The sequence below is a fragment of the Suillus clintonianus genome (assembly GCF_016758775.1).
Source record: "Suillus clintonianus strain FC179 chromosome Unknown DEU56scaffold_15, whole genome shotgun sequence".
NCBI classification, from domain to species: domain Eukaryota; kingdom Fungi; phylum Basidiomycota; class Agaricomycetes; order Boletales; family Suillaceae; genus Suillus; species Suillus clintonianus.
This window is the reverse complement of record NW_024539239.1, coordinates 301,927-322,640: the sequence shown is the minus strand read 5'-3', so window position 1 is coordinate 322,640 and position 20,714 is coordinate 301,927. Positions and strand designations below refer to the sequence as shown.

Genomic DNA, 20,714 nt, shown 5'->3' with positions numbered 1-20,714 from the left:
AGCATGAGAAGTTTACGCGTGATTGAAACAAATCATTTATGTTTCTTGCTCTCCTCAAACCATCAAGTCATTTTTGACTTGACCTCTGATCACATCACTCAGACGCTGCACGACATCAAGTCGCGTCTAGTTTCATAGCGGGAAATCGATCATGTCCTCCTCTTGTGACGCTCTCCTCACAGCACTCAAGGAATGTCTTCTCAATTCCGACTGTGTCCAAAAGCAAGGACATCTCCCCTCGGAGTGTCTCAAGCAGCACAGTAATGAGTTGCCGGAGCAATGTCAGCTACTTAGGAAGGCCACTTTCGAGTGCAAACGCAATATGGTGAGCGGCAGTTAACTGTTACATACACGAGAACATGTTCTGATGGCCGCAAAAGCTGGATATGAGGACGCGGTTTCGAGGTAACACGGTGGGAATGGATGCTGAGAAGCTGAGACAGCAGAAGAGTCCCGCACCTCCTGCAGAATCCTGACGTGACGGATGGCTTTGCTGTAGCTTTTGACCACTACCAAGTTCTATAACGATGGCGATACCCGCGACTCATTGTTTTCCCTTAGAATTCCAGTCCTAGTGCGTATCCTCTTCCATGTCATAATATCCCCCTCAAAGAATTATGTTTCCAGTTTCTCTGCTGGTATCCAATAGGAGATGTGTTGTCGTTGTAGCACTTTTTTTCAAAATCAAAGAAAGCATTCACTACTGCGAATTATTCTGCTCTCGCATTCACCCGTCTTTCTAAGCTAATCGGAAGTTTGTCCAACACACTCTGTGACAAGGTCGTGCTTAGCGAGCCTAATCGCACGAGTGGTTAATTTTGGACCTGATGCGTGTCAGCTGAACATCCTCTCCCATAACGATGGCTACTTATTGACATTGTGGACTGGATTCAATTCACAGTAATCATTCCCTCCGCAGACTCCTTGCAACGAACAAGTCGATATGTCGAAACCTCTAGTCCTCTATACTGCAGCTACCCCCAATGGCCACAAGGTGTCGATCATGCTCGAAGAGCTCAAGGCAGCCTACGGGAACATTGATTACGAGTAGGTCTTTCATCGTACCCCAATGCCGTTGCTCATAAGACTTTGATAGCGTCGAGAAGATTAACTTGGCTACGAACGTCCAAAAAGAGCCTTGGTTCATCGCGATGAATCCAAACGGACGTATCCCTGTGCTCGTTGATCGCTCCCATCCCACTGCTGCCCAACCGAATGGCTTCCCCGTCTTCGAGAGTGCGGCAATCCTGTTGTATCTCATACAGAAGTACGATAAGGAAGGGAAGTTCAAGTTCGAGAGCGGCAGTGATGAGGAGAGTCAGATGTTGCAGTGGATCTTCTTTGCCGTACGTGATTTAGTTTTGCAGTTGGAGACGCGCGTTCACGATCGTACAAAACAGCACGGAGGAGTCGGTCCCATGCAAGGTCAATGTATGTTGTGTGGGCTCCTCATGTATATCTCCCGAATAACAGTCCAACCTTACAGCGCACCACTTCCGGCAATATGCCCCTGAGGACGTGCCTTATGGCAAGAAGCGTATGTACTGATTCGACTTAATTTTCGTTGGTTCTGACATCCTTCCTTAGGTTATGGGGATGAAGTTGTCCGTCTTTACGGCGTGCTCGATATCGGCCTCCAGGGCCGCGACTACCTCGTGGGTCCCGGAGCTGGGAAGCTGAGCGTTGCGGACGTGAATGTCATGCCATGGTCCGCATTTTCATTCAGATAAATATTTTGCTTCGATATTGAGTTACGCAACAGGGTGAGGCTGCACGATCGTGCAGGTGTTGAGACGCTGGATGCTTTCCCGAACCTGAAGGTAGAGTCATCATCATTTGATGTGAAACACGCTCATTCGTTCACTTCAAGGCTTGGCTCAACCGGCTTCTGGAGAGAGAAACTGTGAAAGCTGGAATGGCTGTCCCTTAGAATACTCTTCGTCATCGTCCTCGCTTAGTTGTTTTCACAAAATGAAAAAAAGGTTCTTCATTGACTTTGACATCAGTGGCGTACAGACTTCCATCATGCATGAATCAGTCAACGCGACATGGATTGAAATGCTTGAGTGACACGAAGCTTGAGGTAAGGGTCGGTTCGACTTCATGTTCGGCGAAGCTTTGTTCACCTGCATGCGGCATCAAAATTGTGCTCACAACTTCTAAGGATAGCAACATCACCTTGTTTGCTTCCATGGCCATATGGTCGCAAGAAAGTACTATTGAGTGATCGTCTCGCGATACGGGGATCCAAGTTGCTCCAAGAACAGATTCGAGCTTGATGTCTCACCCTCGATAAGTTGTGGATTCCATCTAGTTCTGTTCCCCGCTTTGAAGTCTGCCACTCGATGAGGGTTGAAGTCGCGAATGCACAGTGGTCGCAGCCCAGGCTGCGGCTTTCGGTCGCCGACTAAAGATACGGTCCGGAAGCCAAAGACGGAGTGTTTGCAAGGATCGTGCGAGCTCTCCTAGAAGGATCGGATGTGACTTCGGCCCCAGTTGGACCAAGGCAGACGAGGAGCCTTCACTTGCCTTTCCATAGCGGCTCGTATAGGTTGACTCGAGTTCCAAGTGGGTGTTGCGTTTAACATAGAATGTGAAAGAAGGAGGCTCGGTAGCGAGGGGGCTCCCTGAAATGTCTATGTCGATAGCGATGATTTGATTGTGCGTCTGGGAATGGGGTCGAAGGCAATGCATTTGTGTGCAAACAGAATCCCCGAGGCAGGGAGCGAGAATTTGGCGGTGAGCTGGAGGGCATTGGCGGGATGAACGGGGGAATACAACGATAGTTCCATTGCGATGAAGGGTTGATCGCTTGTTAGAAAACTGAATCTCGTCGTTTTGCTGCTTGCAAGCTGGATCAAAAGCTTCGATGCACTACCAGCCCAGATTGATCAGGCGTCACAAAAACAACGTCAGGAGATTGACTGACCTGAAAAGCGTCCTTTGACTTCCAGTTCCATATTTGCAAAAGTCGGCCATTCCACCACCTGCTTTGAAAACCAACCGTGGTAGCCCCCGAAAATCGAAGACTCCGGAGTGTAGGAGTTGAGTAACTCCAAGTCAGCCTCGGTGTCAAGTGCTTTGACCACAGTGGATGCAGCTTCCGGATGGGCTTTATCCTCTGATATATGTGCAGTGGATGAATTGGGTGGACAGCGACGACAACTGCAAAAGATTTCCGGTGGCAGGCTGCGATGTGCCAATATGAACGCGGATAATCGATGCATGGTTGATCGAAAAGAGGCTAACGCCACAGGGGTTTGTGGCGTTAACAACCAAGGCTTAATTACGTCAGCTGCAGAATGAACAGGTACGCCCGGGCTGGTAGGGTTTGGCCTAGAACTGACTGGTTCAGAATGAACACAATAAAATACAGGGCCCAGTAATATTCACAATTAGCTCCTGGAAGCCTCATCACTAGTATACGTGATAGAGAGTACACTAACTACACACCTATGTCAACACACACAACCTGCTGCACAGCCTGTGCAATGGCCCGTGTGCAGCTAATCTCTCTGAACCATGGACTTGAACCAGGTTGCCGTGAAAAAGTAGACACGATCTGCCGTGAAACCTCATCGTCAACAGACCCCATGGAACCAATCACACTGCAAGATCCGTAGAATTTGCATAGCTGCAGCAAGATGTATCGACTCATCAGGACTCTTCTCATCGCCTACGGGTAGTGTGGCAGGCCGACCAGAATGCAACTTCTGGATTCTGCCAGTGAGATCGGATAGTGTCCTTACATGAAAGGTCCATCGTGTATCGCAAAGGGAGACTCAATGGTTGTTGTCGAATCGGCATTCGGTGGCAGGCTAGGTCAAGCCATTGATTCCGGCTCAATGCTTTGAATGCTCCCTGCACTGTCGCATGGCTCTCCAAAAGCGATGTGAAGGACGGGATGTGCTGAGCAACGATGGCTAGCCCTGGAACGACACAGTCGGGTGCCTTTCTTCTGTCCGGGTTTCCTTGACAAATGCCTACAAAATTTTGCGGGGACACATTTTGAGAAACTCGCTGTCTTGCACGAATGAGAGTCGCCAAAGTCGAAGTGTAAGACGTAGGGTACTGCTGTAGAGAAAGCAGCGCAAACTCAGCACAACCAGATTCGCGTGCCAGGGTGAACCACGGACTCCCCAAGGGCTTGGACCACTGGGTCAACAATATCATTCCAAAGCTTGCGGAGGATGCTGGCAAGCCTGTGTTGATGACCAGAAGAACCGAATTACTCTGCAAGGGACTGAAACTTGAAGGACAATTCGGAGACGTCGCTCTGCGTGATATCAAGTGGAACATGGACAGGATATTGGGCGTTCAAGATAATCAAGGCGTCACAGCTGTATCGACTAGCATTGACGATGATGACTGGGCCTTCTTCAGTGGAGACAGAAGGAAACGAAAAAAGTCGGGTAGCATGCAGATGCGTGAAATGTCATCCCATTGCATAGTCAATGGTCGGATTTGGGAGGACTGGTGTTCAGTGTGGACTGCTCGAACGCGTTACGAAGGCGAAAGCCGAGCTGCTTGGATTCTTCCGCCAAGGCTGCGCCAGTGTCACCTGACACGGGAAGTTCATCGAGCGGTGTGCAGAAGCGTGCCAACTGGGTCCAGGATACTGGACAGCCTTGCTCCACCAGTTCCACAGCAGTAGTCGACGCACCATGGCGAACACTGCACGAGAAAGGATCCATTTCCCCAAATTGCAATTGCTCGTTAAAAAGGACCTGTAACCTGTCCGTGCACTATCCACATGTGTCACTCGGGAGTCGAGAGTGGCGTCTAGCATCATGATCAGAAACTTTGAATGTTCAAATGTTCAATGGGTTTCAACATACGTAGTACTAGTACTTGTGCAGCACGGACAGAATCATTGTCAACGATCCCAAATATTCCTTACGCCACTTTTTCTGTCATCGCCACGCTCTATGGCATTTAGTTGGTGGTCATCAGGTACCGAGGTGTCCCAGACACAGATGAGGCCGTCCCATGAAGATGTAAGGAGGTGGGAACGTTTGGATCCATCATGATTAGAAGATATGGATATGGAAGACAGTGGGCTGGTGTACGATAGAGTCTTCGGAACCTTTTCTTTCTGTCAGGGTCACGTGCGCGTATTGATGGGAACGCGTCGTCGGAGTTGAACTTGAGTTGAACTGCACTTGGAAGTTGGAACATTATTAGGTCCTCGTCATTCTTCAATAACGCATGAGCTCCGTTCGAGAAAAAGGACAAGATTCAGGAGTACCGCGAGGAGCGCGACGAGAAGCTCAAGGCTCGCATGCACAAAAATGCCATGGCATCTCCTAACAACATCCTCTGCCAGTGGCAACATATTTTAGCTTGCATCGAGTTCAAGAGAAAGAAACCCGCGTCCGACACGGCACGTAAGTGGTTGTATTTCGAATGCCGAGATCAAACTAAATCGACCAAGCTACAATTCTATCTTCCCGCCTTACTGCTGCCCAGCTGCAGGTCCAGTTCCAAGCACAAGGCCAGGGACACTTTGGAAGCGCCGCGAAAAAATCCGACAGCAAGCCCGACGGCACAGACACCGACCTAGATGTGACCATCCAGAATGGTCTCTATGCCGCCGAATTTTTTGCGACCAAGGTTGAGGAAATCGCCAAGGTGCACGCTACCTTAAAAGACGATACTACTGAGCTGCTCTGGCACCACACGCTTACGAGTCTGACATCCGATATCCGAGAAGCACTCAGCGTGCCAGAACCCACCAAGGGCAGTCACGTACTCAACATCCTCGAATTCCGTAAGCTTCAGCCCATTACGGAACTACACGGCATAGAGTTTTTTGATGCGTGGCAGCAGTGTATCAAGTGTACGTATTCTCAATGCATTTATGGGGCTCTTCGGTGACACTGCATGCAGGCCATGCTACTCTGTGGAGGAAAGGGATGTATCACCGGGATGTCAACCCTGGAAACATGATGTGGTACGAGAACGACGGGAAGTTGATAGGCGTTTTGAACGACTATGATCTGTCCTCGTTGGTGGGTGACGCAGGTCCTCGGGACAACGATCGCACGGGCACGGTGCCATTCATGGCACTCGACCTTCTGAGGGAAGGTGGCGAAGTCAAACATTTGTATTGTCGCGATCTGGAGTCATTTTTATGGGTTTTCATTTGGATTTGCTTGCGATACAGGGATGGAGTCCTTCTGCCAACGGAATCGCGCCCTTTGGATGAATGGGCGACCAAGAGCGCCGTAGAATGTGGCAACCACAAGTTCGTTTTCTTAAACTGTCTGCGATATTACTACCCCAAGGACATCAATAAACGTGTGGGGTGTTTCCTCGTGGATTGTGTCGAGATGCTTCGACAGAATGACGCAGATCGAGCTTCTCGCCTCAACCTGCTACTGAAGCTAGGGGCAACCAATCAGTCCGACGATGAGGGGCCGGAGGATATCGACGGTGTTCTATACAAGTTAACATCCATGTCGAGCTGGAAGGACCTCACTAAGCTCATCAACTCTTCACAGTGATTTCTGTACTCCTACATACGGTTTTCTGTGTATCGATACTGGTACATAACAGTTGTTTATAGCATCGACGATTTTGTGACCCGATGATCTAGGACCAAAAGAAAAAACATCACCTATGGATACAGGCCGCCGCTACATAACTTAGTATGTGTTTGGGTGCAGCGCGGGATGATCTATCGATGACCAAGGGTTAGTTATCAATGATCATGATGTTCTGGCGCTGAGCACCCCCCGCCAACCGAGCGCAGCCTTTGGAATTCTGCCACGATCTTACTCGGTTGTTGAGCTCATGCCTCTCTTGACCTTCCTTCAGGTTTCTCCGTCAAGCACCACCACCAGGGCTATCCGAACCCGTCGACCATGTCCAACGCACCAGACGAGTCCTCCGTTCAGCTCTACGCTGAGAAACCGTGGCTGGCTGGTAGCTCTATTGAGCTCAGTGGTCTCGTCAATGTCAGACGGGAAGCCCCGCTGCTCGAATCACAGATAGCAAGATTGTTAAGAGACATGAATCGAACAGAATGACCTAATAGGCCACAAAGCTCCAATGCAGCGAGGTCATGCAGGACGCCCGACTGCTCAAATCTCTTTTAGAGACTGTAGGCAAGGTGGAAGAAATATGCGGGCCGATAAGAACGACTGGGGGGACTGAGCTCCAGTGCAGCTCAACGGAGCCCCATAGCCTCATCGAGGTTAGACAGGAGACGCCCCGCAGCTTAATGGCCAGGGGGACAGCGCTGCAGGGCCGCCCGAGACTCCTCCACATCGTCTCCTAAGAATTTCTCCATCTCACTGTGAAGGGTCTCGCAATGAGTGCATGGTGGGAAACTTGAGCACTTATGAGAGACATAATACCGTGATTGCTGAAAGCGTTCAGGGAAGTTGTGGCACTGTAATGCAAGCGGGTTGCAAACAACTTTAAAAGGCTCTGAAGCACCATGTATAAACGCTAAGTCACTTCAGCGTTAAAATGCATTTCCTCGCTCATTACTTACCAGTCTAGCTCTCACAGCCTGTTTCTCTCTTCAGAGTCCAGACTCACTGGCAAGCCGGTTGAGCCAAGCTTTGAGGCAAAAGATGTAGCAGCTGGCTCTACCTTCAGGTTCAGGAAGCTAGCATCCATTTCTCGCGGCCGCCTTCACGTATTAGAAAGTATAAGACAGCATAAGCTTCCCAGTGGAGTAAGGACTTAGTAGGTGAGCTCAGAGTCACTAGCTCAGCTCCCGTGACACGTGACGGGTAACATCTCTCATGCCTTCTAGCACTGTACCTTGTTCTGAACACCGATTAACTCAAGGAAATCTAGGGTTTTCTATCAACCAAATGCAAGGATGCTGAGGGTCATTCCCCGGATATACCGATACCGATCGCTACCACCGTCGACGCCAGATTTCATTGGAACTTCCTATACCACCATATTACAGAGATACTACAGCTCCACCGGGCAACCCACTGGCATCACTGACCCTGTAGATTCAGTATCACAATCAATAACAGTGTCTGGTCCAGGTTCGATATCCCTTGCTCATCCGAAAGACCCAAGGTCTGGACATGGGTACTCCGACTTCCCTCCGTCATCTTCGCCTCCGTCCGAGTGCGACTCGTCTCCCTCCGCTAGCCTTTCAGGTCCTCCTGCACGCACTCACCAACCAGATTCTCAGCAGTCATATACAGCCCCTCCATTCCACACACATGCCTTTGTAGCCGCGCTCGAGAAGTCATTCCCCACACCTACAGCGCGAGGTTTGATGAGGGCCACGCGTGCTTTGCTGGTGGACAGAATAGGTCGGGTAAGGCGAGAAGGCCTGACGATCAAAGATTTGGATAATGTGGGCCGGATTCATGTGAAAATTGTTGATATATACTAATTCAGATACTGAACAGCAAGCATATTTATTCCGTGCAGCGCTTTCTGAGCTGCGCGCGGAGCAAACCGCGAGGTCTCGTAATGAAAGCGCAGCAATACGCTCTGCGACAGCTGCGTTGCGCCGAGAAGTGGATCGCCTAGATGTCAAAATGAAAGAAGACCTCGGTACCTTGAAACATGAGTGAGTCAGGGTGGTCGAGTCAGATGATTGTATTTTTCATATGTTTATTAGGATTCAAATGGAGCTTGACACCCGCAAGAACGAGTCAAAGGCACAGCTCAAACAGCAGACCATCGCAATTGAGGTTCGGGTTATTCTCATTAATATTGCATAAATTGATAATTTCAAATTAGGAAGTCCTCAATAAGGCGATTATAACGCTCAGTGACCTCCGCGCGAACATGGAAGAGGTCAAATGGAATAACATGCGTCAAGCTGTCGGTACGTTTTTATTCATGTTGTTTGCATCAATTCTCAACAACCGTATAGCTGCACTGGGCGCTTTTGTTTTATGCATCGTTATCAGCATGGAGATGTACACATTCACCAAACAGAACCCGCCACCGCCGCCGCCGCTGGCTAGACCGCCTCCATCAGATGGTGAAGCAGTGTCATAGCACACAGCAATATAACCACTCCTCACAGATAACATACTCGCTATCTTACAAGGACATGAACAGCCGCATGGACCGAGCATAGATTGTTGTACATATAAACATACTAATTTTATGCTGGCCATAATCGTAACACCTATTATCAGCCTGTACTCCCAAGTAGATATCCCAAATCAAAGAATATAATCATTTGATTTGTAGCTCCTCAAGTTTGTGCGAAAGCTCAACAGAGCTCTGGTTTCCTGATGATGATGCATTTAAATTTGAATCTGGTGTGGCGGCTCGGTTTGGTTTGTCTGCTGTGTGCGATCCCGTCGTCGCATCATTCGTGCTACTGGTCTTCGAGCTTCCCTCCTTCAACTCCTCAGTGGCCTCTTTCACATCAGCTGCCGCTTCATCTTCCCCCTCCTCCTCATCATCCCAATTATCTTTCACAACAGCTGTCTTCTCTGCGCTCTTCTTAGCTCGAGCATTGGCGCGCTTTTTCGCGTTCTTATTGGGTGCTGGCGTAGCGGTCTTGCCTTTAGATGGCGTGGCAGCAGAAGGCGCGACCCAGCCTAGTATGTGGCCCTTTGGAAGGGCGGTGGAATCCATCGCCTGCTGGCGTGATCCACGGAATCGGGAAACATCTTCCTGGGGTGTGAATCCCGGCCTAATCTTAAGCTGCTTGCGCACACTGGTGATGTAGTAGAGATCGAATCATAAATGATTAGTCCATGGTGGGCTCGGGCGGACGTACGTTCCATCTGATCTCTTTGATTCTGGTATCACACGTTCAAGCGTGCGTGGATCGACGGCTATGCCAGCTGCGGATTGATCGGGGAACAATGGCGGACGAGCCATGTTATAGAATTACTTGTATGCGGAGTACTTGAACTTGCAGTTACTTGGTTTCTGACAGGAGGGAGATCGGAGTTTGAAATTGCACCTTGTACCTCATCCGCTATGCGATACGCTGTTCTCGTCACTGGTCCTGCTGGTGCGGGCAAGTCCACATTCTCGACTGCTTTTGCTACCCATCTTCGTGTCTCAAAACGCACAGCCCATATCGTGAACCTTGATCCCGCTGCAACTGGTGATGCTTTCGAGTATCAACCTGCCATTGACATCCGGGAGCTTGTGACGCTAGACGATGTCATGGGCGAAATGAACATGGGTCCTAATGGCGGTCTTGTGTATTGCTTTGAGTGAGTAAGTGATCACGCGTGAAAATGTGTCGAGGACAACATGCTGAGACAGTGTCATTAAGGTACTTGTTGCAAAATATGGATTGGCTTGAGGAGGAACTCGGCGGTTACGACGACGACTACTTGATAATCGACTGTCCAGGTATAATGCTACACATATGACCGCACATTATTCATTGCTTCTAGGCCAAATCGAGCTGTACACACATCATCCGTTCCTCCCGCAACTCGTGCGGAACTTGCAGCGAATGGGCATACGGACTTGTGCTGTGTACCTTTTGGAATCCCAATTCATGGAAGATCGATACAAATTCTTCAGGTTTGCATCAATTCATTGTTATATTCTCTTCAACCCTTGACATTAGTCCAGCGGTGTGCTGTCCGCAATGTCCGCGATGGTTAATCTTGAAGTACCCTGGATAAACATCATGTCTAAAATGGATCTCGTTTCTGGATCGTCATCGTCGGATACGTTTGAACCAAGAAACGGAAAACGTGGAAAACGTGATATCGCTCGGTATCTTGACCCAGACCCAATGCTACTTGTTGCTGCGAGGGATGGGAGAGATCAACAACGCGACAACAGCAGGTTCCATGACCTTAACCGGGCCATCGTACAACTAGTATGTCGTAGCTCGGGGCCTTGTTCCAGACTGACAGCTTGCTTAGATCGAGGACCACCCTTTAGTGTCCTTCTTGCCGCTGGATCTAACGTCTACGGATTCACTTGAGACAGTCGTCAGCCATATTGATTTTACTATGCAATATGGTGAAGATGAAGAACCAAAAGAGGTAGATCACGTCACTTGCCCAGCATAATCCAAACTAATAACGATATATCAGCCACATGATCTAGACGAAGGCGACTTTGCTGATATGGAATAGGAGTGTACATTGCTACCCAAATAACGCATCCTGTGTTGATACACGATGCGTCCCAGATTTCTGGATAGCGACCTCATGGTGATCAAAGTGTCTGCCATCTCGCCACACCAGGGGTTCGTCTGGGTATACTGAACAAAAACAAAATTTCTCGCGCCAGAACTTAAAAATAATATCACGCCTCTATGTCTAAGCCAATCACCGGCATTTGATTTCGACATTCAACGGAACCGTATCAATTGGACCAGGAAACTTCATATTACAACTGTTAGTGTTGATCATTACTGCTTCCCATCTTTGCGCATGATTCCGGCGCGTTATGCTGTCGTAATCCTCACGGACTGAGCCTTCATCTCTTGATATACGCCACCCCTTAGATCTTGCGTACTCAGGGAGGGATTTCGATCATCATCAACACCGCGAAGCTGGCCACACTTGGTCTTATCAACCCAGAATGACCAAAGAAACTCTAAGGCGGTACTTTCCGCCACTTCTTCGAAGATGTCAAGGAATTCTTGCACAGGGTACAATGAGCATATCGGTTAGTACGTACTACGTAACTTACATGCCGTGCGGTTGGGACGGACAACGAATCACGAGGGCTACGCATCGGTAAAGAATACCTAACGTTATAACCCCGACGTGTCTCCAGGTGTGCGACTAACTTTTGAGTCCGAAAGACAGACTTCCTGTATATCTAGGCGATCCTTGACATGCACTACGGGAGGCTGCGCACTATCGGCCTTCCGTGCATATACTAATCAAGGACTCGGCGCTGACGTGGACGCTTAATCAACAAGGTTTGATTCCTGTAATCTGATTCAGAAACTGAGACATGGGCATTCTATAGGTGGCAAGATCCTGTGTTGTGGCAATAATTGTTTGCTATTGTAATAATTCTGCGCTCATGTATATCGCAATCACAAGATTGTCAGAGCATAAAACGCAGTGCAAGTCAGGTCCAACTCCATACTCACTCCCACTTTGCGCTCCATTTGAAATCCACCTGTTGACTCCAACGGGGCAGTGCACGCAAATTGGTACCGCAGCTGCCAGACTCAGTGACGGAAGTGGTGCCAGTCCGGGTCATAATCACGCCCATATAAGATCAGAACGTGTTCCATATCCACGGTCAAGCGCCCCTACTATTATCCTTATCTACCCCCGCATCACGCCCGCGCTCTATCTCGCACACCACCACCATCTCGTTCTCACAAATATTAACCAGCGACTGACTACCCATCCACCACAAGTGGTTGTCCTCCGCTCATACTCTCACAACAACTATCCGATAACTAACCCCCAACCCATCGCCAGACGATGTCTCAATACCCCTTCCCATCATCCCCCTACGCCCAGCAGCAGCCTGTTGTCTACACATCTTCTTCTCACTCACAGCACGGTCATGGGGGTTATAACTACGGGACGCCCCTGAGGCGGGCATCTTCTGCTGGACCTGGCTACGCAACTAGCGCACAATATGGCTACCCCAATGTAGTCGCCGCGCCGCAGACTGCTCAATACCTGTCCATCCCTGACTCGCACCACCGCAGCAGGAGCCACAGCAGACACCGTAGCCATAGCAGACCCAGGCACAGTAGCCATAGCCGTCACGGGGGATACAGTACAACTACCACCTACCCAGTCACGTATGCGACAACTGCCCAGGCTCCTATTTACATCGTAAGTCTAAATTGTGTTTTGTCTCAGTCCGGCAGCTAATGACGTATTGGTATCTTTAGCAACCTAGCACAGGACATCGCAGTCACTCAACGTCGCGCAGGCACTCTTCGCACTCGCGCCCCTCCTATTCTTATGCAAGCAATGGTGACTACTACAGAGGTCGGACGCCGTCACTCGGTGACCGCTTTATGAATTTATTTGGAGGGAAGTCATCAAACTCGTACTACAATTCCTACGGAAATCAGGGGCACGGGGGCCACACCTCTTATGGCGGTATGAGAGATGAAAGAAGACATAGCAACAGGAAACACAGTGGCTACGTGGACGAACACGGAAGAGAAGTAGATCATCGTGGAAGGCCGATCCATCGCTATTAAATCAGGTAGCTGTACTTACATCTAGTTTATGTAGTGAAAGAGAAGGACCGCGTTACCTGACTCATCTATGCACGCATACTCAAAGAATGACGCTCTGTACATTAAGTACTGGTTTTTGTGTACAATCAAGTCTAACCGTTTGATCGTCCAATGATTGCTCCATGACTATAGTAAAAATAAAAGCAACAACTATAAGCTAACTAGTTGAATGTACAATAGGAATATCAACAACAGTACTTAGAAATGCCAAGCACAAAGATTACAGAACAACTGATAACGTATTGTTAACGAAAGCACTAACATTCCTTGCATGAGAAGCCGACAGTATGCTGTAAAATGAAACGACGTGACAATGATCCATTAGGATGCGGTAGACGCCTTCTCCGCTGCCGTGGACCACATGGCCAACTGTTTGAGCAGCTCGGACACAGACTGGACAATCTGCAATCGAGCGCGAACTTGATCGGGGGCGTCTCGTGTGCCTTCCCAGAGGACGGCAAGCGACACTTCAATCTACAAGAGATGATGAACGATGTCAAAGCCAAGATGAAACCGAAGAGCCTGACCTTTTCCGCAAGTTCTCGAAGTGTCTCGTTGAGGGCCTTCCCAATGGTCTCAGCCGCAGCGGACAGCCGACCCATCAGGACCTCTGCCCCGCCATCGAAAACATCATGCTTATGCCCATCAACGTAGTTATGGAACACAGTCTGCATTCAATCAGAAGAGGTCCTGAAGTGATGCACTTAACAAACCTTTTGTCGTGCGACACTTCCTCTGCCTCGCTCTTCCAAGGCGAGATTGTAGCCCTCCGTTAGTTCGTTTTGAACATGAGGGGCGAGACAACGTGATATCTCCTTCTGCTCCTTTCCGAGCGCTTCCTTTACGACATCCATGGTCTGTCCTAATGCGAGACGCGCCTCCTCTTGCGAAATAGAGCTTTGTGCATGTACACGGTCCTTGAGTCCTGCTGCTGCGCTGGCCTCTACATCTGCGAGCAGCTTATTGATACATACCGTGATGGCGCGGGATAGTGAGGCGAATAGATCAGACTCGAATAGCGTCGACCAGGAAGAAGCAATGTTTCGAGTGAATGGTGTCAGAAGTTCGACGTTCAGATCCCGGCGCCAAGACCCGTGACGACGAAGTGCTAATATTCAGTATAATCAACGAGGCGAAAACTCGCATGTGGACTGGGACACCCACTGGCTCGATAGGTTGCCCAGTGCATGGATCCCGCAAACTCGTCGACGTGTTGAACTGCACCCTCGGCAGCCTATCGGAACGACGTTAGATGAAATAAGTGACCACAATGGAGTCTACTTGCATTGGTCGCTCCAACTTGACATTTATCTTCAAGACCATCACGGAACAGGTCCTGCAAATCCGAGACGCTTTTTTCAATATGTGTACCGAATTCCTGCAAAGAATAAGAAATATGAGCTTGGAAAACACAAGTCAACCCACCTTCACAAGCCGAGGAGTCACTCCTATGGGTTCGCCACGGGCATCCACCTTTAGGGATGACTGGTTGCTCATCGAGAAAAGTCTAGCATCCATCAGGTCCTTCGACATCATGCCTCGAAATTCTTGGAAGGCATGGGCGCTCATGGGATCAGGTGAGCTGCGCCAATAAGGCATGCCTTCATCATCACTATCATACATTTCCTGATCCTGTGGTGTTGACTCCCATTTTTCACGAAGGGATTCACGGTCTGCAATTGTCACATCACCAATGCCATCGACATAAACCCGCACCGAGTTCGCAAATGTCTTCAAGTGAGTGTGAAACTGCTTTGCAGCCCGTGACCTGCTACTGACGGTCAATTGGTGGCACCATTGCCGTAGGGCAGGAATCCCAGTATCTTGGATATTAGAGAAACATGACGGGTCCCCATCACCCTCGACTTGTCCCGTGATACGGACGTAGTCACGGGATGAGCAGGTGAACACAGGAAGATCAATCTCATCATAATCTGAGTAAACAACCATTAGTTGGTGTTTTCAGGACGAGATTAAAACTTACTGCGTAGATTCTGAGTCGGATCGAAAGAATCTGGATTTCGTTCCTCGGCAGCGGCGTCTGTGTTGTGGGAATTAGCCGATTCTTTCAAGACAGAAAGTCAACCAACCATCAAGATCTTTCAATCCAACGCGGAAATCTTCTTTTAAGACATCGCGGGAGAACTGGTTGATGTCGGGTAAGAAATGTAGCAAAGCACGATAGTTGAGACAAACCTCTGAACGCTTCAGAGAACAGAATGCGTTCTTGTCACGCTGCGCTTTCATCTCCTTCTTTTTGAGGTTGCTGAGGGCATCTACCGCATCCTTGCGTGCCTTGCGTGCGTTGTTGAGGTGTTCGCGTCCAACTTTGATAGCTTCCTTGGCGTCGCCAATCTTGGCCTGGAGAACCTCAACCGTGGCCTCCTCTTCTGGCTCGTCCTGTGTATCCTGTTCCCCGTCTGAGTCGTCCTCATCCTCTTCATCCGACCCTTCATCCTCATCGTCCACGTGGATGTCACTACTATCATCGTCAATATCATCCATCTCAAAATCGTCGTCGTCGTCGTCCCCAAAGCCCTTGTGGCGCTTGGGTGACCCAGATTTCCCCCTGCCGGTGTTCTTTCGCTTCTTGCCCGCGCTCTTGGCCTTCTTGTGTGCGGTTGAAGTCAACTGTGGTGTAAATGTCTCGCCGTTCTCCAGTGCCGTCTTATGTTGCTCATACTCATTTAGAAAGGCTCGAACCTGTTTGAGCTCCTTGTCGATAGCTGTGAAAATTAGATGAGGAAATTGCCGCACGAACGAAATTCGCATGCGTACATTTCATCAAAGACTCCGTGTCAGTCTTTTTCTCTTTGAGCTCAGCAGTCTCCTCTTTATATTGTTCGATGCGGCCCTCAATTTCCTCTAGCTCAGGGTCGTCCTCGAGACCCAAGGCGGGGATGACCTCAGAGCAAGATATATCATCGCACTTGCTAGCTGTGCCACATGATTTTAGTGAGAACCAGACCAGGCAAGTAACGGACTGTGACAAACCAATGAACGTAATCGTGTGGGCATCGTAGCTGGCCAGATAAATAAGACACTCGCGACTCAAGTCAAGGACAGGTCACTCACTTGCCGTCTGATTGATGAAAAAGAACCGTCGTGGACAATAAGCTACCTGAGAGCATTCGAGTGGAAGGGCTTACCCACTGAAAACGATTCTTAGCATATCGCTAAGAATTGAAGATAAAGAACGTACTCATCAGCTGCAGTTTGAAAGCTTCACCAAGAAGATCTGATTCAGATGCATCAGAATTATGACGCAGGTACGGAGCCAATGCCAATACCTCTGGCGGTCTTGTCATCCACTGCACGGGTGATAGGTGCCAGAATCCAGATGCAGTCGCACTTTTTCATGTAGTCTTTTGCGATGCTATTTCTTGCCGCGTTAGCGTCGGCAACACCAGGCAAATCAACTAAAATGGCGCCTGTGGAAAGAGCTTGGGCGTTACACCGCACGTTGACTTGACGAATAAGGGGCCATAGAGCTGGGCCATGGTCTTTCTTCTTCGTCTCTTTGTTCTTGTCCTTGGAAAGCATACTCATGAGTGAATTATCAGAAGATTTGGTCTTATCCTTCTTCCCCCCTCGTTTCTGGTCCTTGGAATCGATATATTTCGCAATATCCTGTGCGAATATCGTTGAATTCTTCGCCGATATCTTCTTCGTAGTGCCCAAAATGTTAGCAATATCTATACGAAGAATCAGCATCATTTTGGCGTCCGCGTTAAAAACACCTACTTTTATCGCGGGCCAAAATTTGGTCAACCGTCATATGGATAAGTTGCTCCTGTGCAACGGACGGATAGACTGCGTGGACCTATCAATGAATCAGACGCCGATATACCGAAAAGCTCTAGTCATCCGTACCTTATGCCATGCGACACCCGCGTCGCTCCGTAGGTCAGTAGTACGTTTCAAATTACCGTCCTCGTCCACAAGGTCATCGAGTAGAACAGAAAGTTCTGCTCTCCATTCAGCCTCGGAAAGGAATGAGACGTCCGCATTGATAGTAGGTGCGGCATGATACGCAATTTCCGTGACCACGGCTGTGCATGCTGTAAGTGGGATTAGCAACTATGGTTCCCAGTAGCGAAAGGTCTTAATTCACCTCTCATACCACTTGTAGGGACAATAGTGTCTACAAGAAAAATTAGCACAAAGAGGCATAGATACTACTTTAGCTTACCGTCCAAGATCGCATTTAGTATCGAAGACTTCCCGGCCCCAGTTGCTAAAGAAGACTTCGGTGAACATGCATATTGGGACTGATAATTACGCACCTCCACAAATGGCTATCATTGTTGTAGGGGCACCTTGACTAAGAAGACTGTGACAGAATTTTATTACAGTCTTCACACAAGGCTGATGACGTACCTATCAATTTCACGTAGCCAAACATCCTTTCGGAGCTTGCTACCGAGCTCGAGCTTGTCGATTCCAGCCTTTAGAGTCTTCACCATTCCGAGACCTGCCTGAAGAGCATCTTCAGGGGTGTATGAAATATTGTCGGCAGAGTCGTAGAGCTGATATAACATTGGCTGGTTCACAACTTGTCGGTGTGGCAGCTCTGGTTCCGCTTTGATTTTTTTAATGTCAGGCAATGAAGAAAGGTTATGTTGACTTTTTAAAGCAACATTGCGTGGGGCTGTAGTGCCCCTATCTGACAGCTGAAAATTTCGATGACAACGTCAATTCTCCGCGTTCGTAGATGTTCTAGATATTACCACTCACAACACGTTTCGAATCACTCGGTTCGGCCTTGATGGTTGGGGTGCTGGTCGAATTTTTCGAAATGCGGCGCGTAGACTCAGAAGACGGAACTGCAGGCAGATCTTCTGGTTCTGGTTTGATGAAAATTCCAGGAGCAGGCTGGTCATATGCGAATCGCGTCGAAGAGGGGCTAAATGGCAACACCGAGGGATAGAAAAATGCTGGACTCACCAACACGCCTTCCATTGTTCTATTTTCCTTCGAGCCCATCTTTTGATTAGCTACGCGATAATGAAGACACGTTCTCTTTTGGGTGAGAAGGAAAGCGACACGATTTCACAGCGCTAAATGCCTGTACGTGAGGGGCGGAGTTTTATTTTTGCGGTCACGCGTGACTTTTCGCGTTCGTGACAGGTTGCGTAACCCCTCCCCAATGACTCGAACAAGATAATACTATAACGTATACAAGGAACAACTATCATAATCTATGCGGCCGCCAATGGTCTTTCAAGTATCTTGCAACATCCACTTCAGCTGACAGCAAACCACTTCCAACTTTCGTCTGTTCAGGGTCCTGCAAAGGGGGAACGTACGGGGGGATGCCAAGTAGCATCGCACGACCTTGCAAGAACGGGCGCAGAGTGCAGGAAGTGTTGTCATATGCCTCTGCTGTAGCTTGAGAGCGGGAGGGTGACGAGAAAGAATCACGATACAATGAAGATCGATCGATCACGACGTCTGAATGTTCGTAGTCGTCCACCTCTTGTGTATATTCGATGAGTTGCCTAGGACTTTCATATGCCTCGTGAAGCACGACCACGTCATCCACTGAAATATCGTGCAACCCGTCGCTCGAGTAAGCCTGCACCGGAGGGTAGAAGCTGGACTCATTGACAAGATGTGGAGGTTCCAGAAATGCCAGGTCTTGGTCACGAAGATCATGATAGTCAGAGTCCCCTTCAAAAAAGTCGGTCGTACATTCGTCAGGAGCGTACCATGCCGGAATAACGTCCTCGTTTGAGCAACCATCCTGTGTGATAGAGTAGCCTCGATAAGTTGGGATAAGATCGTCTGCTAAGGGAAGAAAAGGCTCCTCGGGGATACCATGGACGCGTAAAGGGCTGCTGGAGATCATGTCATTCAAAGGAGTGGCGTGACGCGTTGTGTTTGCGTCATGCAGGTGGGAAACAGAGAGAGAATATGCGTCACGGGGATTGTGGTCCATCACACCAGAAGAGTTGGCTATAGGGTGTGGTTGATCGAACGTTGGTGATACACGCCCCGTGTCATGATTGTCATGTACATCAAAATACTTTGAAGTGAGAAGCTCGACAGAAGGATTTGGATGGTCAAGTCGTTTAAGGCCAACCTGAGACGCAGAATGAGAGGGATGAATAGACGAGTCGCCATTAAGATCATAGACGGTCGCGATGGCAGACGCCGGAACTGATGATAGAATTTCGTCAGGCATACAGTCATGAGACGTTTCCTTCACGGGAGTCATTATAAGGGAAGAGTGTACCACCTGGCCCTCAGATGGTAGCTTCTGATCATGCCAACTGGCCATACGGGGATCGAGTACTAGCGACCCGGTTATGTGTTTGTCTGGCTGAGGGCAGAAACCGTCTGAAGATAGACATTTGCTTTGAAGCTCGATGTCCCACGGCTCCGACATGGCTGGGCTTCCCCTAGGAAGGTCCGGAACCGCAGAATGGCGGCTTGTGGGTCGTCGTGCCGATTTCTTGTCTTTGCGATAATTCGTAATCGTGATCTTCTTCCCAGATGGGGAGGGTGGTCGAGAGGAAGAGTCGAGTATAATTGACCCATCCACCAGAGACTCGTGTTGCTTGGTTGTCTTCTCGAGAAACGCTAATTCTGAAAATAACTTCTGGGCTGGAATCCATGCACTATGATCAATGTTTCTGAAGAAGAAATGTGTACGTTTCTTACATGGCTCCTTCGCTTTGTATACCTTCGTCTTGGCGGATGATTTTCCCTTCATAAACACTCCGAGAGATGCCAACGGTTTTAACTCAAGTCACGGTGAGACCCAGGCGTAAAGGAATAGACTGGCAGTACTCACCGTGAGGCGGTTTTTACCGACATTAGTCGCTGAGAATCCGTGCAAGAGTGCAAGACCCGCGCTGCCCGAGTGTTTCTTTCCCTTTTTACGAGCAACCATCTTATCTTCCTTTTTACTTGCTGGAGAGCTATCCACTGCGATATTGATGTCTGGTTTCACGATATCGCGCTTTACGCGTTTCCGTTCTCGACGCTCGTTTAGTCCTTTACATAATTAATTGTTTGAAGGGTAGATTCATGGAGACACAGGCAAGAACTCACTAGCCTGGCGTTCTTCATCGGAATCCGACGGGACTTCAGCCTTCTTACGCTTCCGCTTGGATGGATCACGTTGAGCGGTGCTGAGCGGTGCACGCACTGAGCCTTTGGTTTCCTTTGCAGAGGTCTCAGCATCAAGTACCTTCCGAGGCTTTCGGGTCCTTTGCGTTGCCTTGGCGGAGAGCTCTGCGACTGAGCGCTTGTCCGTACTGATAATAGGCTTGGCCACGCGGGGGACGAGTATAGGCGTGTCGAACCCAAAGTTAAGCTCTTTCGTTTCTTCACGCCGCGCCCTCGTTGGTGTCCCGTTGGATATTTTTGACGGGCGATGAAGTTCGATTCCCTCAGAAGAATATGAATGTACATAGACTTTCTGACGGTCGAGGTATGCTTGGATATAATCATTCTTTAATGACTTATCCATGGCTCGAGCGCGGCGAGCTTGAGGAATGATGGTAAACTTCAATAGAAGTGCGTGCTTACGTACAAGTCAGGGTGGCGA

General features: G+C 49.1%; 12 protein-coding genes across 12 annotated transcripts; 6 read left to right on the top strand and 6 right to left on the bottom strand.

Annotated features, from left to right (window-relative positions):
• Window positions 1-24: 24 nt before the first annotated feature.
• Window positions 25-650, top strand: DEU56DRAFT_786268 (cytochrome c oxidase assembly protein PET191-domain-containing protein). The gene is made up of 2 exons (XM_041352362.1): window positions 25-325; window positions 381-650. The coding sequence occupies exons 1-2, from the start codon at window positions 152-154 to the stop codon at window positions 474-476; spliced, it is 270 nt and encodes an 89-aa protein (XP_041211597.1). The 5' UTR covers window positions 25-151; the 3' UTR covers window positions 477-650.
• Window positions 651-838: 188 nt separating this feature from the next.
• On the top strand, window positions 839-1,997 carry DEU56DRAFT_786264 (glutathione S-transferase). The gene is made up of 7 exons (XM_041352361.1): window positions 839-1,047; window positions 1,097-1,346; window positions 1,401-1,431; window positions 1,487-1,537; window positions 1,588-1,708; window positions 1,763-1,820; window positions 1,871-1,997. The coding sequence occupies exons 1-7, from the start codon at window positions 944-946 to the stop codon at window positions 1,928-1,930; spliced, it is 675 nt and encodes a 224-aa protein (XP_041211596.1). The 5' UTR covers window positions 839-943; the 3' UTR covers window positions 1,931-1,997.
• Window positions 1,998-2,310: 313 nt separating this feature from the next.
• DEU56DRAFT_753635 (uncharacterized protein) lies at window positions 2,311-3,658 on the bottom strand (the record flags this gene model as incomplete). Its single annotated transcript, XM_041349729.1, has 4 exons — window positions 2,311-2,852; window positions 2,930-3,165; window positions 3,348-3,417; window positions 3,454-3,658. 4 exons carry the CDS (start codon window positions 3,656-3,658, stop codon window positions 2,311-2,313), a joined length of 1,053 nt encoding a protein of 350 aa, XP_041211595.1.
• DEU56DRAFT_786263 (uncharacterized protein) lies at window positions 3,409-4,423 on the bottom strand. The gene has a single exon (XM_041352360.1). The coding sequence runs from the start codon at window positions 4,297-4,299 to the stop codon at window positions 3,670-3,672; it is 630 nt and encodes a 209-aa protein (XP_041211594.1). The 5' UTR covers window positions 4,300-4,423; the 3' UTR covers window positions 3,409-3,669.
• A 1,241-nt stretch (window positions 4,424-5,664) lies between these two features.
• On the top strand, window positions 5,665-6,593 carry DEU56DRAFT_786259 (uncharacterized protein; the record flags this gene model as incomplete). The annotated part of the gene is made up of 3 exons (XM_041352359.1): window positions 5,665-5,839; window positions 5,890-6,403; window positions 6,569-6,593. Coding segments are annotated over 3 exons (714 nt in total), but the record flags the coding sequence as incomplete, so codon positions are not given.
• Window positions 6,594-6,903: 310 nt separating this feature from the next.
• Window positions 6,904-7,699, bottom strand: DEU56DRAFT_786252 (uncharacterized protein). Its single transcript, XM_041352358.1, has 3 exons — window positions 7,603-7,699; window positions 7,502-7,547; window positions 6,904-7,434 (listed from the first exon to the last, which is right to left on the bottom strand). Exon 3 carries the CDS (start codon window positions 7,270-7,272, stop codon window positions 7,033-7,035), a length of 240 nt encoding a protein of 79 aa, XP_041211592.1. The 5' UTR covers window positions 7,273-7,434; window positions 7,502-7,547; window positions 7,603-7,699; the 3' UTR covers window positions 6,904-7,032.
• Window positions 7,700-7,749: 50 nt separating this feature from the next.
• On the top strand, window positions 7,750-9,083 carry DEU56DRAFT_153853 (uncharacterized protein). The gene is made up of 5 exons (XM_041344796.1): window positions 7,750-8,335; window positions 8,391-8,554; window positions 8,606-8,678; window positions 8,728-8,815; window positions 8,864-9,083. The coding sequence occupies exons 1-5, from the start codon at window positions 7,838-7,840 to the stop codon at window positions 8,989-8,991; spliced, it is 951 nt and encodes a 316-aa protein (XP_041211591.1). The 5' UTR covers window positions 7,750-7,837; the 3' UTR covers window positions 8,992-9,083.
• Window positions 9,084-9,174: 91 nt separating this feature from the next.
• On the bottom strand, window positions 9,175-9,831 carry DEU56DRAFT_909797 (uncharacterized protein; the record flags this gene model as incomplete). Its single annotated transcript, XM_041357126.1, has 2 exons — window positions 9,175-9,664; window positions 9,728-9,831. The coding sequence occupies 2 exons, from the start codon at window positions 9,829-9,831 to the stop codon at window positions 9,175-9,177; spliced, it is 594 nt and encodes a 197-aa protein (XP_041211590.1).
• A 67-nt stretch (window positions 9,832-9,898) lies between these two features.
• DEU56DRAFT_786244 (GPN-loop GTPase) lies at window positions 9,899-11,458 on the top strand. Its single transcript, XM_041352357.1, has 7 exons — window positions 9,899-10,175; window positions 10,238-10,317; window positions 10,362-10,494; window positions 10,546-10,798; window positions 10,845-10,967; window positions 11,019-11,324; window positions 11,435-11,458. The coding sequence occupies exons 1-6, from the start codon at window positions 9,934-9,936 to the stop codon at window positions 11,058-11,060; spliced, it is 873 nt and encodes a 290-aa protein (XP_041211589.1). The 5' UTR covers window positions 9,899-9,933; the 3' UTR covers window positions 11,061-11,324; window positions 11,435-11,458.
• A 505-nt stretch (window positions 11,459-11,963) lies between these two features.
• Window positions 11,964-13,269, top strand: DEU56DRAFT_899608 (uncharacterized protein). The gene is made up of 2 exons (XM_041356486.1): window positions 11,964-12,740; window positions 12,800-13,269. Exons 1-2 carry the CDS (start codon window positions 12,378-12,380, stop codon window positions 13,115-13,117), a joined length of 681 nt encoding a protein of 226 aa, XP_041211588.1. The 5' UTR covers window positions 11,964-12,377; the 3' UTR covers window positions 13,118-13,269.
• DEU56DRAFT_786239 (uncharacterized protein) lies at window positions 13,270-18,204 on the bottom strand. Its single transcript, XM_041352356.1, has 23 exons — window positions 18,104-18,204; window positions 17,894-18,031; window positions 17,537-17,829; window positions 17,443-17,489; window positions 17,349-17,393; window positions 17,271-17,300; window positions 17,030-17,217; window positions 16,901-16,979; window positions 16,447-16,851; window positions 16,360-16,394; window positions 16,326-16,328; window positions 16,257-16,261; window positions 16,151-16,182; window positions 15,935-16,093; window positions 15,353-15,882; window positions 15,247-15,301; window positions 15,141-15,197; window positions 14,582-15,090; window positions 14,442-14,534; window positions 14,321-14,390; window positions 13,870-14,264; window positions 13,684-13,824; window positions 13,270-13,630 (listed from the first exon to the last, which is right to left on the bottom strand). The coding sequence occupies exons 1-23, from the start codon at window positions 18,140-18,142 to the stop codon at window positions 13,478-13,480; spliced, it is 3,501 nt and encodes a 1,166-aa protein (XP_041211587.1). The 5' UTR covers window positions 18,143-18,204; the 3' UTR covers window positions 13,270-13,477.
• A 109-nt stretch (window positions 18,205-18,313) lies between these two features.
• Window positions 18,314-20,664, bottom strand: DEU56DRAFT_786235 (uncharacterized protein). The gene is made up of 4 exons (XM_041352355.1): window positions 20,216-20,664; window positions 19,956-20,158; window positions 19,823-19,904; window positions 18,314-19,765 (listed from the first exon to the last, which is right to left on the bottom strand). The coding sequence occupies exons 1-4, from the start codon at window positions 20,634-20,636 to the stop codon at window positions 18,351-18,353; spliced, it is 2,121 nt and encodes a 706-aa protein (XP_041211586.1). The 5' UTR covers window positions 20,637-20,664; the 3' UTR covers window positions 18,314-18,350.
• Between the last annotated feature and the right edge of the window lie 50 nt (window positions 20,665-20,714).